The sequence below is a fragment of the Nematostella vectensis genome, chromosome 3 (genome assembly GCF_932526225.1).
Source record: "Nematostella vectensis chromosome 3, jaNemVect1.1, whole genome shotgun sequence".
Classification (NCBI taxonomy): Eukaryota; Metazoa; Cnidaria; class Anthozoa; order Actiniaria; family Edwardsiidae; genus Nematostella; species Nematostella vectensis.
The window spans coordinates 9,222,380-9,240,938 of NC_064036.1; the positions used below are offsets into that span (position 1 = coordinate 9,222,380).

General features: G+C 43.6%; 1 protein-coding gene across 2 annotated transcripts in view; it reads left to right on the forward strand.

Annotated features, from left to right (window-relative positions):
- LOC5513204 overlaps positions 1 to 13,540 on the forward strand; it is a 32,076-nt gene extending 18,536 nt beyond the window's left edge. Inside the window, exons 2-5 of one of the 2 annotated variants that reach the window (XM_001633438.3) lie at positions 6,016 to 6,129; positions 6,522 to 6,666; positions 12,094 to 12,457; positions 13,045 to 13,540. In XM_001633438.3, coding sequence (XP_001633488.1) covers positions 6,016 to 6,129; positions 6,522 to 6,666; positions 12,094 to 12,457; positions 13,045 to 13,166 — 745 coding nt within the window. In that variant the 3' untranslated portion in view covers positions 13,167 to 13,540. The remainder of the gene's footprint in view (positions 1 to 6,015; positions 6,130 to 6,521; positions 6,667 to 12,093; positions 12,458 to 13,044) is intronic. The other variant, XM_032382785.2, reaches the window with a different exon arrangement.
- The last annotated feature ends 5,019 nt before the right edge of the window (positions 13,541 to 18,559 follow it).

An 18,559-nucleotide genomic window follows, 5' to 3' on the forward strand; every position in this document is an offset into this window, starting at 1 on the left:
AGGGCGTGAATTGGATAGGATTGACCCTGCATGGTTGTAGCTACCCTATAAAAAAAGGGGAGGTACTCCATCGGTACCATTCCACCATGTCACGCCGGTTGAAGAGGAACGCTAAGTTCCTGAATGACCTTTCTATCAGCAAAGGTAGAACAAGGCAATACCTCCTAAAAAAAGCCTCTGGTGAGCAAGTAAACGCATTGGGTGAGATTGCCCACAACCTGCTAAGAGGCAACGTCCCCCTCAGCAAAGTACAACGGAGCAAACTAAGCGTCCACAAACACAGGCTACGTACCCTAGCAAACAAGAGACTACCAGCAAGGGAGAGGAAAAAAATGCTCGTAAGCCAACGTGGGGGATGGGCTATTCCACTCCTACTAGGAGCCCTAGGAGGTACCGCAGGGGTACCCCTGGTCCAGAAACTCATCGGGAAAATATAAATAAGGCTAAGGGGTAACCACACCACCCAGTCTACCCAAGATAGTCACCATGTCAACACAAAAAGGGGGAGCCTACCGTATGGCATTGGTGCCTGAGCATATGGCAAACCTACTGGTAACCAAAGAGAAGGTTACCATGGCACCACAGCTGCAGATTGTGGCACGGTTGGACAAAGATATACAGAGGATCCTAAACAACAAAACATTACCATTGGAGGTAAAAGTACGCCTCTACAACACAGCACTGACGCAATGGTTAGATTGGATCCAACAAGCCAAGGAGAGTGAAAAGGGTAGAAGTAAAGAGACTGATACCCGGCTTACGTCCCCCCTTGGTCTCCCCTCACCACCAAGCAGGTCACCAAGCACACCCTTCGCACGTAGCAAACTGACCTTACCAACACCACCCTATAGCACACCAAGGACCACAAGACCAAAAGCCAAAAAGTCAGCTGAGAGTGTAAGAAGACAGATAGCAAAAACAATAGAGAGATGGGACGATCTTTGAAAGAGTTGTGACAACACGCTGTAATACACTGTTCTCTTTTTTTCTTCTTTAATAGCAATAAAAACACCTTAATACATGTGTACTGTAGTGACCCTTACTAGTAGGTCCTAGTTAGTTCAAGTAGGCTCTTCTTCTTTCCCCCTACCCCCTCCCTTACAACACCCGCGCCCCCACACACAGGGTGGGTACATTTCCATATCTTATTACACTCCTCTACATCCTTTTGGAGGTTATAGCACTCCATCCGTTTGTCGTACTCAAGACAGCTCTCAGGGTCGGTAAACATGCACACACGCCGTTGGTTGGTTCTCAACCACTTGCCAAACAGATAGACCTCAGCCTTGGGGCAGTGCTTGGGGGTGTCGGAGAAGGCGGAGTAAAGATGATGTCCACATGCCTTCTCGTGAGCACCCGTCATAAAGCTCACGTGCATGTTGCTGTAGTGCTCATGCAACTCTTGGTACTTGGGACAACCAAACACTTCCAAGTTCACGAAAGGAATGCTAAGGTCCATAAGGAGCCGACGCTCGCAGCTACCACCCTTGTACCCAACAATTCCCCCTTGACCGTAGAAATCGTACCACCCTTTGACGACACGCCCCAGCTCAGCGTGAGGGATGCTGGAGCCAGCTGTAAGGTCAAACTTCAGCCCTGTGACATTTTGCGTGACATAGCGTGCTACCCTCCTGTCTTTTTGGGAGAGCTCGCTGTACCTCATAGGGAAGGTGAAGTGTCTGCCAATCACCTCGTCATTGTGATGAAAGAACCCCACCTCCTTGCAATGGAACACGCCATTCACATAAAACCCATCCTCGTCGAGGATACATGTAATGCTCTGGAAGACACCCTCTTGCGCAACACATGGCTCAAAGGGACCACGGAGCGTGTCGTAGAAAGGCCCACGCAGTACATAATTGGTGTAGTCCAATACGCCTGGTATCATTCCCCACTGTTCCCATCCACTGACCCATCTTCCACTCTCTTGCTCTCCACTGGGATCTTTCCCTGTAGCCATTCCGTAAATTCCCAACACAATAAGGAGAAAGTGATACGTGCGCCAAAAAAGAGACCAACCCCAAACGAACACCCTCTGACGAACGAGGTGAAAGCTTCCTCCCACACTGGCGCCATGGATGCACAAAGAAACGCGTTAATAAACCCTCACCCTTTTATATATATAGGTTGGAAACACCCTCACAAACCAATCAGCATCGATGTACAATACTGCCCAATCACACACTTTGTTATATCACAAAAGAAACACCTAAACCAATAAGAGAGTAGTACCCAAAACTCTAGGCCAATCACAGCACACTTCCCCATAAAACGTCAGAGCTGACGTCACCCCACAAGCGTATAAATTGCAGCACTCACCCTGAGATACTCTCACACTAGCACAACTATGGCTAGGACATCTCACCTAGAGCCTCTCACCAAAAAGTTCTGCGAACTAGCAAAGGACACCGACGACTCTGAGAGGTTGGCGTGTATCATTTGCCAAGACGACAGGGAGACCAGTAACACATCCCTCACCCTATTGAGCCGTCTACCCTGTTGTAGACAACCATGCCACCAACAATGCTTCTGGAAATGGATACACACCCATCGCACCGAACGTATCACATGCCCACACTGTAGGTACGTCTACCCAGATACAACAAGAGGGGTGGTCTTATGGGTCGACAGTAACTTTAAACCCACGTACACAGACCACCCAGCGGAGCAAATCATCGTGGAGGAGAAGACCAAAATACAACCGGCCTTCGACCGGTTCAAACAATTCATGGCACTTTACCCTGCCCACTACAGAAGTCGTTTCTTCATTGGGGTACTGTGCAGGGAATGTGACCCTATAGCCCAAAAAATATGCGAAAAGGAAGACCGCCACGACTTCGAGCTCCCTCTCTTGCTCCCACGCCGCTCCATAAGCACCTTCTCCCATCAATACAACAACCAAATCACTAAGTACGGTGAGTGGCTTTGGGAAGTAGATGCCAATAACGAGTACCATTGGCTCAGGGAGGACATCACACCACCGCCACCCCCCGAGGGGCACGACAAAAGAGCCCAATACGAAAGCGATAGGGTTGCCTTCATGGAAAACGTTGACAACTCACTCTTCCACCCGCAATCCTACGTCCATGCTTTCAAAGATTCCTACGCTGCGTGGGCCTTAGATTTACCAACCGGTAAATGGGTTTGGGAAACCTACGATGCCACCTTTGTGGTACCACCGCCCCCTTACTCCCACTTTCTATGGGAGAGGTACGCACAGGACCCTATAGGATGGTGTGCACGCGACCACCCCTGGAGCCGTGACTACACGGAACAAAACGATGGTATCCTCAACAGCGACGAAACGATGGCTGAGGAGGAAGAGGAGGAGGAGGAAGAAGACAACTCACTACTCCACTCACTACTCAACCCCCCCACCACTTGGGCTGAACGCTATGGGGAGGACGAGGACGAGGTGGAAGACGACGAAGGGGTATTATACGCCAACCAACCAGCCAACCCACAACACTCGCGCAGATCCCAACGGTATCGTGCCAGACAAATAGCCCAAGCCCTAATGCAAGTACGCGCAGATTACCAAAACAACAACAACAACAACAACAACAACAACAACAACAACAACAACAACAACAACGAAACCGAAGAGGTGGATAGAGAGGCAGCTACACGGACACCATCGCCCAACGAGCAACAGGTGATACAAGAGAATAATAAACGACTAACACGTCTAGTTTGGATAATAAACTCGGTGGGGGGATCACTAATAATACTACTAGTACTACTATTGGTGTTGCTGGGGTAAGAACACAACTAACACATTACTCCCCCCTGCAGGTTGTGAGCGATGTACGGAACAGCGAACAAGTTGTCTACAACCTACGCAGGGGGAGGACGATACGCCCCTTCCCCACTAACCAACAAAGAACAAGACAACTCAGAAGACAGCCATCACCCACACGTGTACGGACACCCACGGCCCAAAGCACTGAAGAAACCAGTCAAAACCTGGCGCAACTTAGCCTATTGCAGCGTAGGGGACATCCACCTCTCCCGCGACTACGCTTGCGCCTGACGCGCCTGACGCCACCACAACCACCACAACCACCACAACCACAACACCCAGACCAACAAGGACCAGAGGTACAGTCACAGATGGAAGCAAACAACGCACGTAATATAATGGAGCGTATGTCAGTAAACCACCCAACCTCCCGTCCCTCTTTTGTAGACCCAAGAATCTACGAACAGGTCAGAGCCCACATAGACGCAGTGGTACAACGCCGTCTGAATTCCGTAGAGTCCCCCGCACAGATCACACACCTCCCAACGGAAGAAGAGATAGAGGAGTTCCAGCGCTTTAGTCTAGGACTGATAATGGACACTTACTACGAATAAGGGGTAGCTAAAAAAGTAGTTTTGTAAACAAGACAACTCTCTCTCTTTACTATATCCTTTTTTATTAAAAAATTGCACAAACTGCTACAAGCATAAGACTAGTGTCCTCTATTTCTCACAAAAAAACACCCTACTCATCGTTGTAGGGGTATGTATCCACTATGCCTAGGGCAACCTGGCGTATTAGGTGAAAAACAGCCTCCTTCGTCTTCTCTCCCCTTCTTATCAGCTCTGGTGTGTTCGTATTGCCATCCACCCAATCTTGCATCATCTCTATCAACTCATCTGGGGTGAGGAGAGCAAGTACCGCTCCAATATAATTCTTGATACCATGTGGTGGTTGGGATACCCTCAGCGCTGTATTCAGTAGTTTGGTACCAAACCAAATGGCGTCAGTAGCCTTCGACTTAACGTGGTCGAAACACTTGACCCAGCGTTGCCTATAGAGGTTTGGGTTTGTGAAGTAGCTCTCGTTTGCACCGGACTTAAACATGAGTGCGTCAACGGCGGTAGCCATCACCTTGTAGATGTAGAAATTGGTGGCTTGCACCAGTTTGTTGGCATCACGGGCGTCAGGCATCTCGAACGTTACCCCTTTCTTGCTGGCCTCACCCTCCTTCTTCACCTTATCGATGGGAATATTGAGAGGGATGTTAGGGATGTTCAAAAAGGTTGGGCGGACCACTTCTGGTAACCCCGTGCACTCCCATGGGTTCATGCAACGGCAGGTAGCGGCGCTCCCATTGCTCAGTGCCGCTTGGTAGTCCTCCTCCAACGACTTCGCACGTTGTGCGCTCCTCTCCTTGTACGCTGCGACGTCCTCCTTTCTTATCTTTGACCACTCCTCCCAGTCGAAGTCCTTACCCCACACGCCCACGTGCTCCATCCACGCTCCTAGCTCCACATTCACCTCCTTCTCGAGCTCTTTCTCACCCCAAGGGTTCTCCAAGCTCCTCTCCGCTTTCAGTGCTTCCCTGACTAGGCGCTTCTCCTTTGTCTCTGGCTCTCCCCCATGGTGCTTAGTAATATGCGTCTCGGCCATTTTCTTCTCAACATCCATTACATAGGTCTTTGACATTTCTTTTTTCTCTCAGGTGTGCGAGGTAGCTTTCGTGTCACTACGTTGCGCCGTTATATCCTTTTCCCGCGCTGACGTCACCGTGTTGTCGCGCGCGCGGGAGCCAATCCCGACCCCGCGTGACGTCACACCCCTAACCAGATATCTCCATTCCCATTGGCTAACACCACCTGTGACGTCACACACCAGACCATATATCCACCAATCAGAATCGAGCTTGACCACCCCTCCCTAGCTGACCAAAACCTGACCAAATATACGTATGATACTACTAATTACGCCTCTATTTTATTACGCCTCGCGAGTATAAATAACCCACTATAAAACGTCTTGTGTGTATTAATAACGCCGCTATATTACGCCCCTTTCGCGGTATGAATAACATCTCAATATATCACATCTCCCGCGTATGAATAACGCCTCTATATAATACCTCTCCCGAGTATGAATAAGGCCTCTATATATATTACCTCTCCCGCGTATGAACATAAAAATATGCACAAAAAAACGCAACTAGCTTACGCTCTTTTAATTGACTAATGCCAATAGATTAAATAAATATTTCTGTCTTTTCCTTTCAGATGGAACCCGTTTCAAATCTCGAGAAAAGAGGCAGAAGACCTGCTTCTGAACTCAGACCCCGGTTCTTTCGTGTTTTCCCATGATCTTGCATCTGAACTCTTCATATCTTTAAGGTAAAAGTATTTCTAAAGAATATTTTGATTGTTTACTAAGTAAATAGTATTTAAAATCGAACTATTAGTAGACTCCTTCGCAGTCCCCAGCAGTCTACGGGTGGGGAGCGTTGTGCGACTGCGAAGGAGTCTATTGGATAATTAAGCCTAGATCTTATATTTTTTCTACTTTATATATACTTGAAATAAATGACATGACAGCTATAAATATAGAGCTGAAGTCTGAACATGAAAGTAAACGCCCGCTTCAAATAAGCGCTTCAGCCACTCCCCCCGTCAGAATATCAAATGGTCTATCCCTAATAGAGTCAAAGACAGATATTTGCCATGTAAGACCCTATTCCCTTCCCTCCCCAGAATCCGCTTGATCCTTATGATTGTCATCTTCCTAGTAGTGTTGGCAAGTACGTGTGTCATCACGCCATCATGTCACGTGATCACGGGTACTATATCGGAGCCATGAGGTTTGAAAGCGTCGGTGACGTCATCGCATACTACAAGGAGCATCCCCTGGGGGAGGTGACGCTTACTGAAGAGGTAAAATGTTACGCTTACTGAAGAGGTCAAATGTTACACTTACTGAAGAGGTAGAGTGTTACGCTTACTGAAGAGGTAAAATGTTACGCTTACTGAAGAGGTCAAATGTTACACTTACTGAAGAGGTCAAATGTTACACTTACTGAAGAGGTGGAGTGTTACGCTTACTGAAGAGGTAAAATGTTACGCTTACTGAAGAGGTAAAATGTTACGCTTACTGAAGAGGTCAAATGTTACGCTTACTGAAGAGGTCAAATGTTACGCTTACTGAAGAGGTCAAATGTTACGCTTACTGAAGAGGTCAAATGTTACGCTTACTAAAGAGGTAAATTGCTACGCTTACTGAATGGGTAAAAAGTTACGCTTACTGAAGAGGTAAAATGAAATACTAATGATAGCTTTATCTCAGGCGCGTAAGAATTTCAAATACTTAGCTTTTTCCATATAAAACCTAATATATAGATTTAGGCACTGCCTAAAAGCGGAGCCAACATTGAACACCTTTTGTGTTGACTGATCGAGGTATTTTGGGGGGATCTAGGATCTTGCTCTTTACTGAGATTTATTTATTGTACCAACCAAATGGATCCAGGCCTTATTCAGTAACTTAAATTATGGAGTACATCAAAGTTAACAAACACAATTCCTGGTGTGGATATGGCTGTCAAAGTTGTCAAGAGTCTTAATGGTAAATTCTTATGTCCCATCATAGAAGTTCCATTATGAATATTTTTTAATCAAAACAATACTCTGACAAGCTTTGCCCTTGTGCAGAATATGTCATGGATGTAACAGCATTCCAAAGATTCAAAATAATATATTTAGACTGTTTAGATGCCATACTGTAATTTTTATGTATTGATTTAGTGGCGATTCTCTCCTTCATTGGACCAAATATTCGGGAAAATGTCTGGAAATTAAAATACAAAAATATATCTCCTTTCATGCATTACATATTGGTGCACCCCACTTTACCATATAGTGGCCTTGTTGTTGGTGTCCTACTCCCAAATGAATGCAATGAAGAAAGACAGATTGATTTTGGAAGCAAATCCTATAAAAACATCCAAGGCATCACTGACAGTGCTAAAATGCTAACTTCTAATTTCAAACCAAACCCATTTATTGATCTTTGTTTAAAGTAGATAGTCGACGGGAGAGGAGATATAAAGGAAATTGACTCAACTTGAAAGGTTTGTTGAAAAAAATATAACAGTAATGAAAATAATTTGATTGGGCATTTCTTGACATTTCCCCTTTCCCATCATCTTAACCCTTTCACCACCACAGGCCTCTAAAGAGGCCAAGTCTATGACAAGCAAGCTATGTGAACAGAATTCTATTATTGAAAAAGAACAAGGTTGTTGCTAGTGTTAAAAAATTTAAGTATCTTGCCCTAAAAAAACCCTTCCCCTTAATAAAAGTTCCATTAATGTACATTTGTAAAGCTACATTCTGACAAGCTTTGTCCTTGCGAAGAACAAGTAATGGATGAAACAGGATTTCAAAGAGGGAATATAGTGTCAGACACAATTTTAGATAAGATGTAATACAGAAGTTTTAATGTACAATTTTAAGTGGTGATTTTCCATCCCAATGGGAATTAATATCTACAAATGTACATCCATTAATGCATTATATTTTGGTGTTTTGAGATACCCTAGATCCAACTATTCCAATGAAATAAATCTAAACCTCTAAAATAAATGTAATGGGAAAGAGACTTGGAGAGAAAATCCTAAAAAAGAAGATATAAGTGAAGGTACTAAATGAAAATTTCTAATTTAAAAATCAAATCTGTTCATTTATTTTTGGTGTAGAGGGGAAATAGCAAAGAGCATCAATTGCATAAAAATAGTCAACAGGGAGAAGGAAAAGGAAGAAATATGACTCTTCTTTAAATGTTTGTAAAGAAAATATAATAACAATAATGTGATAATTATATTCAGTACTTTTCTAAAATATCCCCTTTCCCATTATCTTTAAGTTGATAGAAAACTGTTTTCTTTACAGATTTATTATTTAAAAAGCAAAAGTTTGTTTTTAGTTTTATATAATATAAGTATCTTGTTCTAAAAAAAACCTATTAAGTGTGTACTGCTGAATCACATAGTAATGCCCTAGTCATTTGAGCCCCCTCCCTTATGGTCCTGGGGAAGTCAGGGGTTAATGTGGGGTTTTAGATTACTTTTTAACCAGAATATATCAAGAGGGGTGGTGGTATTGACTGTTTTTGACTCTTAACTTGGAAACAGGCTTTTATTTAAGTCTTTCCTGGGACCATGTGTGTGGGGGTATCAAATGACTAGTGAATAAAGACTCCCTACTGTTATCTTTCGAGACATGGTTTTCAATTCTCATGTCTTCCAGTCTTTAGCATTCATCTTGGCCCTCAGGTAGTCCCTGGTTCATAAAAGAGTGACATTTCTTTCAAAACAATCTTTTCATTAAGACACTTATAATCTGACTAATTTACACAACTATTTGTAAAAAATAAATAAACACATTAGATGCAAGACGAAGACAATAACAACAATACATGTTGGCAATAGGGGTTGAATTTTGTTGTTTTTATCCTCGGTAAAGAAATTTTCCCTTAAGTTGAAAAAGTTGCTGTATCTTCTAAGGATATGTATCTTTTTAGTACTAAGAGCACAGGATATTAAGACAAGAATGGTCTTCTTTAGCAGTATATGACAAATGCAACACGGTATTGGTTAGCCTTTATGAAATATTTCAACACAATCAAGAATAAAGATGGAACAGAAAATGTCAAAACAAAAGGTGTTATGCTCAAATAATTTGATTCCTAAGTTAAGTACTCGCATTCTCAAAGCAAACATAAAGGACAACAAATAGCCCAATAACTGTCATATCCTCAATAGACAATACAAATCGTCGTCCGAAACTCACCTTGCATTGTTTTTGTCGCTTTCTTGTGGTTGTGTTCGCTTTTTAATGTGAACTGTTACTTACTTAAATTTACTAGCTAAAACCAGGCATATCCTTACATAAATCTTGGCGTGAATGAATGTTAGTAGATCTTCTATAGTTGACTCTATCCTTAAGTCACAAAATTTGAGGCAAAAAGAAATAATCTTCGCATGACAAGAACTTTTTCCCTTGCTCTGTGCTTGTACTTAGCCGCCATTACGGGGCCGAGTGGAGCCTGGGAGTTGCGCGGCTGACTGGCGAGTGACATCACAGGGTACCCGCGCAATGACCACAAAACCAAGTCGCATAGTTATACCATATTTCTATACCTATGGAGCTCCGCGCGCGGCCTACGGCCGCGCTGGCTCCGCTATAACTGCTCTTCCCCCCCCCCCCCCCTTCAGCCAGTACATACCTGCACCTTTTTACCTCTGTACTTGCTTGCGTGAAATATAACCATTTATTATATACATACCGAGATTTACGCGCCAAAAACCATTGTGATAAAACTAGTCTCTTCGCGCTAGAGAAGCCAGCTGATTGGTCGTACGATTTTTTCCACTAGTGGAAAACGCCGTATCGGCGTTTTGATTGGCTATAACATTATTTTCACTTGTGAGCAAAATCGTTTCGTTTGCTCGACGACCCGCTTGAAACTCCTTGATGTGTCTCAGTTCGCTCATTGAGAGTAGCAAATCTATATTCTTTATTTTGAACTCCTTGTATTCAATTTTCACAGTAAAATAATGAAATGCTTTATATCTGAGAGTTCTTTAGATACAAAACGAGTGAATAAAAACTGAAAGTTCTTTTGATACAAAACAACGAGTGAATAAAAACTGTACAAAGCACTTTCCATGCAGTATTTTATTTTTTATATACATATTGAGAAATTTATAATAAGCTTACATAACATTTTATTAGACTTTTGCTGTTGAAACAGACAGAAACTTATACATTGAAACGAATCTGTCTCGCTAATGTCACGCACGAGACTTTGATGTTAGGCACTAGTCAGTTGAAACCCCCACCCCCATGGTCCCGGGGAAGGGTGGGGGGTTAGACTTTGACCCTGTACAAAACAAAAAAAAGCCCCCACCCCCTCGGGACAAAACCGCAGTTAAATGACCCTACACCTTGGATGCAAACTATAGGCAACTACCCAACAACAAGTCATCTGAAATAAGCTTTTTTTATCTTTCAAAGCCAGTACACTTCAGCGAGTACATTTGTACCAATTACTATGAAGATAACAGTTATAAAAAAAGATGGAAAAATAAATCATCTTCATCTGGCAGCTTTTTTAATATACGTTTTTGCACATGTCGCCGTGCAGCATGCCACATGCTGGTACATGGAATTGCTTGCTACAAAAGAAAAAAGTCTCAAGCCAGACACTAGCATGATATTTGTGACACTATTCACTTGTCCCAAACCCCCACGGTGGGGATAAGTCTTAGAGTAAAAAAACTGTCAATTCCCCCACCCCCTCGGGACAGATTCTCGTTCAAATTGCTCTAAACCCCCATCTTATTAACCCCACACTCCCCCGGGACCATGGGGGTGGGGGTTTCAAATGACTAGTGCATTAGATAGCGTTTTACAGCCTTACTCTCTCGGTCGGTTTTTCCCTTTGTATTCTTGTTTTTAAGACTTTCTACATGATCCTCTACAGTGTCATAGAGAGTAGCAAATCTATTGTCTTCCATTTTGAACGCTTTGAATTCAATTTTCAAAGTAAAATTTCATTCTCTCGCTCAATGGAGCTCAAGAACAAAAGTAACATGCAAAATGAAATTATATCTGAAAGTTCTTTTCGCTCATTTTAAATCTCGGTATGTATATAATAAATAAGTTGTTTCACAAAAGTAACAAAAGAACAAAAGTAACATGCAAAATGAAATTATATCTGAAAGTTCTTTCCGCTCATTTTAAATCTCGGTATGTATATAATAAATAAGTTGTTTCACGATTAGTTCGCTTTTACGATTTTCAATCACTCGTTGTGTAAAACAAACTCACTCGCTGCGCTCGTTCGCCTTTTTTTCACAACTCGTGAATAAAAATCGTACGCGCTCACCAACCGTGAAATAACCTATAAATAACCAAAATGATATCTACGTTCGTAACATCACATTTGGTATGTAAGACAAATATGACGAATTTGTGGTGTGGTCTCACATCAAGTAAATCGGAATACCATTGAAACCCGTGGTGATTTGGAATCTAAATAGAATGAAATGGAATAGCTCCTAACAAAACTAGATTCATTGAAATTACAATTATCGCGGAAATTTAGGGCTTGGGCTGTTAGACGATGTTCACCATGAGCCTCATAGAAAGAGTAGACAGGTTCATAAAAGGATTTCGCTGATGTCGGCTCGTAAGTATATCTCGGCTACGTCTTTGCTTGTAAGAAAATGCTTTCATTGCTAACAATGAAATATATGTATATTCTCCTTATCATTATGTCCCTGTTTTCGTCATTTATAGTTCCGTCAACCGTTGCCGTTGGCATCAACGACAATCCAAACAAAACCACACCCAGACTTCTCCATCTCCTCTCCCGCAAGTCGAAGCAACACAAGCGAGACGAACAGCGCCTCGGAAGACAACGGGCGAAAACCCAATACGATCACCATGGCAACAGGAAATGGCATTCACAGGCCCTCACCCATAGAAGAGGAAAACTCATCCGAATCGGAAACGGAGGAGCTTTTAAGAGAAGATAAAATGAACTCTGATAAAGATATGTTGCTTGCTCCAGACAAAAGTAAAAGTCAGACACTTCCGTTATCTAGGAAAGTGTTGCTTCGATCAGAGGCGATTGATCGACAAGAGATCGATACATCGGGCGGTAAGTCATGTGGGTATGTAGGATTTTCTGGGAGGGGGTCAGGTAAGTCATGTGGGTAGCTAGGACTTGTTGAGGGGGTGGGGGAAAGTCATGTGGGTAGGTAGGATTTGCTGAGAGGGCGGGGGCAAGTCATTTGGATAGCTAGGATTTGCTGAAGGGGTGGGGTGGGGGTAAGTCATGTGGGTAGCTAGTATTGCTGAGGGGATGAGTGCAAAGTCATGCTCGTAGCCAGGATGTTCTGTGGGAGGGGGGGGGAGGGGAGGGGGTAAGTCATTTGGGTAGCCAGGATTTTCTGAGGGGGTGAGGGTAAGTCATTTGGGTAGCTAGGATTTGCTGAGGGGGTGAGGGTAAGTCATGTGGGAAGCTAGGATTTTCTGAGGGGGTGGGGTGGGGGTAAGTCATGTGGGTAGCTAGTATTGCTAAGGGAGTAAGTGTTAAGTCATGCACGAAACCAGGATGTTCTGGGGGGGGGGGGGTGAGTAAGTCATGTAGTAGGTAGGGTTTGCTAATAGGGTGGGGGCATGGCACTCTGTCTATTACATAAAGATTTGTGTTTTTATAAATCTTCAACTTCCTTCCTTCCACAGTCGATCAAGAGATACCTAGCTGCATCACGCCCTTACTGCCACGAAAACACAGGGAGCCCGAGGAATTCACAACATACACCATGGACACGGAATTACACAGTGTGTTGCCTAGCAACGCTTAATTTTTACATAACTTTATAAGTAGAAAGCCTTAATCTAGTGATCTCCGAAGACACAACTCTCTCGTGCAACAAGCAGCTCTCTCGTGCAACAAGCAACTCTCTCGTGCAACAAGCAACTCTCACGCAACAAGCGACTCTCACGCAACAAGCGACTCTCTCACGCTGTATATAGGGATACGTATAGGGATATTTTGAGGGATATACTTACATTCCCAACTTGTACATTTTGACTGCGACAACATAAATTCTCGAGGTACCCGAGAGCATTCTTTTTGTCAAGTGGTCTTAGATCCGATCTCCCAAAGTTTTTCTAACAATATGTAGTAGGGGTATCATGTTGTCTTTGTAAAAGAAACAAAAAGTGGATAATTGGATAATACTGGGATAATCCACCTTAAAAGTATTTTATCAACAATTACTTAGGTGTGGTATCCGTATTGATACCGGACTAGGTAGGATATAACCGGACGGTTAGACAAGGACATGACCTGATAATTGATAAAAGACATTTCGGACGGATAAGATTGTACATGACTGGACGTGTTGACACGAATGTGACAAGCATGGTCGGGATAGTATACCGGACACTTGGACAATATAAGACCGGACACTTGGACATGGATACGACTAGGATGGCTTAAAATGGACATACGTAAACAAGCCCAGATATGCGAAGTTGAATAAGGTCATACTTACGTAAGATATGCGAAGTTGAATGAGGTCATACTTACGTAAGATATGCGAAGTTGAATAAGGTCATACTTACGTAAGATATGCGAAGTTGAATATGGTCATACTTACGTAAGATATGCGAAGTTGAATAAGGTCATACTTACGTAAGATATGCGAAGTTGAGTAAGGTCATAATTACGTAAGATATGCGAAGTTGAATAAGGTTATACTTACGTAAGATATGCGAAGTTGAATAAGGTCATACTTACGTAAGATATGCGAAGTTGAATAAGGTCATAATTACGTAAGATATGCGAAGTTGAATAAGGTCATAATTACGTAAGATATGCGAAGTTGAATAAGGTCATACTTACGTAAGATATGCGAAGTTGAATAAGGTCATAATTACGTAAGATATGCGAAGTTGAATAAGGTCATACTTACGTAAGATATGCGAAGTTGAGTAAGGTCATACTTACGTAAGATATGCGAAGTTGAATAAGGTCATACTTACGTAAGATATGCGAAGTTGAATAAGGTTATAATTATGTAAGATATGCGAAGTTGAATAAGGTCATACTTACGTAAGATATGCGAAGTTGAGTAAGGTCATACTTACGTAAGATATGCGAAGTTGATAAGGTCATACTTACGTAAGAAATGCGAAGTTGATAAGGTCATACTTATACGTAAGATATGCGAAGTTGATAAGGTCATACTTACGTAAGATATGCGAAGTTGATAAGGTCATACTTACGTAAGATATGCGAAGTTGAATAAGGTCATACTTACGTAAGATATGCGAGGTTGAATAAGGTCATACTTAAGTAAGAAATGCGAAGTTGATAAGGTCATGCTTATACGTAAGATATGCGAAGTTGAATAAGGTCATACTTACGTAAGATATGCGAAGTTGATAAGGTCATGCTTATACGTAAGATATGCGAAGTTGAATAAGGTCATACTTACGTAAGATATGCGAAGTTGATAAGGTCATGCTTATACGTAAGATATGCGAAGTTGAATAAGGTCATACTTACGTAAGATATGCGAAGTTGATAAGGTCATACTTACGTAAGATATGCGAAGTTGATAAGGTCATACTTATACGTAAGTTATGCGAAGTTGAATAAGGTCATACTTACGTAAGATATGCGAAGTTGATAAGGTCATACTTACGTAAGATATGCGAAGTTGAATAAGGTCATACTTACGTAAGATATGCGAGGTTGAATAAGGTCATACTTAAGTAAGATATGCGGAGTTGAATAAGGTCATACTTAAGTAAGATATGCGAAGTTGATAAGGTCATGCTTATACGTAAGATATGCGAAGTTGAATAAGGTCATACTTAAGTAAGATATGCGAAGTTGATAAGGTCATGCTTATACGTAAGATATGCGAAGTTGAATAAGGTCATACTTACGTAAGAAATGCGAAGTTGAATAAGGTCATACTTACGTAAGATATGCGAAGTTGAATAAGGTCATACTAACGTAAGATATGCGAAGTTGAATAAGGTCATACTTACGTAAGATATGCGAAGTTGAATAAGGTCATACTTACGTAAGATATGCGAAGTTGATAAGGTCATACTTACGTAAGATATGCGAAGTTGATAAGGTCATACTTATACGTAAGATATGCGAAGTTGATAAGGTCATACTTATACGTAAGATATGCGAAGTTGAATAAGGTCATGCTTAAGTAAGAAATGCGAAGTTGAATAAGGTCATACTTACGTAAGATATGCGAAGTTGATAAGGTCATACTTATACGTAAGATATGCGAAGTTGAATAAGGTCATACTTAAGTAAGATATGCGAATTTGAATAAGGTCATACTTACGTAACAATCAGGCGCGTACACAGGGGGGTGCGCAGGGTGCGCGCATTGTTGCCTAATCTATCATTCCTATATTTTATATTAGGAGGTTAATACATAGGGGGCATGCTATACATTTATAAGGTTCGGTCGAAAAGGTCAATTAATTCACCTAGTGAAACAAAGCGTTGGCCCTGTTCATGGGCATGCATATCATGCATTGCCGCCTAATCACCCCACAAAGGGATTTGTAAATACTGTATAGTGTAGATATAGAACTGATAGCAGTAGGCGGTAACACAGAAACCTAATATTTATTAGAAACAAACTGCAAACAAATAGAAGGATCCAACAATGTCACTCAAATATGCGTACGATTTTGTCACGCCAAAATACATTTAATAAAATCTTACAAAGAAGAACTATGCTGTATTTTTTTAACCATACAGTAGGTCTGAAGCTGAATCAAAGGGGGAGAGATATGATTTTTGTCTTAGGCTAAGTTCAAACGCCGTATTATCCATGAGCCGTATTCAATGGAAAAGAATGCAAATGAATCTCAAGTTGATTGTTTCATCTTCATTAGCATGCATTTGCATTGAATACGTCTCATAAAAAGTACGACGTTTGAACTTAGCCTTACTCTTCATTTTACATGCATCTACTTCAAATAAGAGTGTGTGTTAGCCCGCACTGCTTCATGGGTATCAAATACATAAGCAGATAAAATGTAAATAAAAGCCGTGGCATTTCTGTAAACATTTACACATAGACCAGGATTCAGCCAGTTATACATGAACCATTTAGGGCTACGACACATGGATTATTGAGTGCAACTTTATTTGGAATACCGTAAATGATCTTATAAACGCCGGGTGCATTTATTAAATTTCAAAGGTCCGAGGAGGGGGGGGGGATTCAATAGACAGGAGGCGTTTATTATAGATGGCCGAGGAGGCGCGTTCAAATTCGCGACAAATTTTAATAATATAACAAACACAAGTGCAGGGTTTTTAATTTCAGTCAGAATCACCTTAAAAGCCTGCGTAGCAAGCGTTTCTTGACATTGGGTAAGACGCTACTCGCTTACCAGTGTTGATTAAGAAAAACGCGATTTATTTTTCCGGAATTCGTTGGCCTTTTGGTTTTAAGCTCGAAGGGAGGGGAGCAGGGGAGGGTAGGGTAGGGGGAAGGTAGTGTATGTTAGAGAGTGGCGTTCAGTAAACACCTTTGCTTAGGGGGGAGGGGGCGTACTGTAGATATGGAGCGTTGATTAGATCATTTACGGTAGGTGTATGAATACTGGAGAAATAACACGCGTCGCTCACGATGTCTTCGTTAGCCCCGCCTTCCTGGACAATCTCGGTTTTGTAATTTCAAAAGAAGAAAAACGCCTTGCGACCCCCCTCCTTTTTCCCTTATATCTGTGGTACTAATGTAGATCCTCTCCTTAGTCCATTCTACGTCCTCGATTCTACCACAGGACTCCTGTCCCCATGACATCGAGTCAGATAGATAGATCTAATGTCTTGTCATGCCTAGGATTGCTCAAGAGTAAGAGTTGAGCGAGGGGTGAGCGAGAGGTGTTCAAGAGGTGAGCGAGTGGTGAGCGGGTGATGAGCGAGAGGTTATCGAGAGGTGGGCGAGGGGTGAGCGAGAGGTGAGCGAGTGGTGAGTGAGTGATGAGCGAGAGGTGGGCGAGAGGTGAGCGAGTGGTGAGCGAGTGATGAGCGAGAGGTGAGCGAGAGGTGGGCGAGAGGTGAGCGAGGGGTGAGCGAGAGGTGAGCGAGTGGTGAGTGAGTGATGAGCGAGAGGTTATCGAGAGGTGGGCGAGGGGTGAGCGAGAGGTGTGCAAGAGGTGAGCGAGGGGTGAGCGAGAGGTGGGCGAGAGGTGAGCAAGTGGTGAGTGAGTGATGAGCGAGAGGTGAGCGAGGGGTGAGCGAGAGGTGAGCAATAGGTGAGCGAGGGGTGAGCGAATGGTGAGTCAATGATGAGCGAGAGATGGGCGAGGGGTGAACAAGAGGTGGGCGAGGGGTGAGCGAGAGGTGGGCGAGGGGTGAACGAGAGGTGAGCGAGGGGTGAGTGAGAGGTGGGCGAGAGGTGAGCGAGTGGTGAGTGAGAGGTGAACGAGAGGTGGGCGAGGGGTGAGCGAGTGGTGAGTCAATGATGAGGGAGAGGTGGGCGAGGGGTGAACGAGAGGTGGGCGAGGGGTGAGCGAGAGGTGGACGAGGGGTGAACGAGAGGTGAGCGAGGGGTGAGCGAGAGGTGGGCGAGAGGTGAGCGAGTGGTGAGTGAGAGGTGAGCGAGAGGTGAGCGAGGGGTGAGCGAGAGGTGAGCGAGTGATGAGTGAGAGGTGGGCGAGGGGTAAACGAGAGGTGGGCGAGAGGTGAGCGAGGGGTGTGCAAGAGGTGTGCAAGAGGTGAGCGAGGGGTGAGCGAGATGTGAGCGAGTGATGAGCGAGAGGTGGGCGAGAGGTGAGCGAGAGGCGAGGAGTAAGCGAGTGATGAGCGAGAGGTGGGCGAGAGGTAGGCGAGAGGTGGGCGAGGGGTGAGCGAGCGGTGGGCGAGAGGTGAGCGAGAGGTGGGCGAGGGGTGAGCGAGCGGTGGGCGAGAGGTGAGCGAGGGATGAGCGAGGGCTGAGCGAGAGCAAAAGATGAGAGAAGGGTGAGCGAGTGATAAGCTAGAGGTGGGCGAGGATTGATTGAGAGGTGAGCGAGAGGTGAGCGAAGGGTGAGCGAGTGATAACCTAGAGGTGAGCGAGAGATAGACGAGGGGTGAGTGAGGGTGAGCGAGGGGTGGGCGAGAGGTGAGCGAGAAGTGGGCGAAAGGTGAGCGAGGGATAAAAGGTGGGCGAGGGGGATGATCGAGGGACGAAAAAACACTCAAAGATGGATTGCT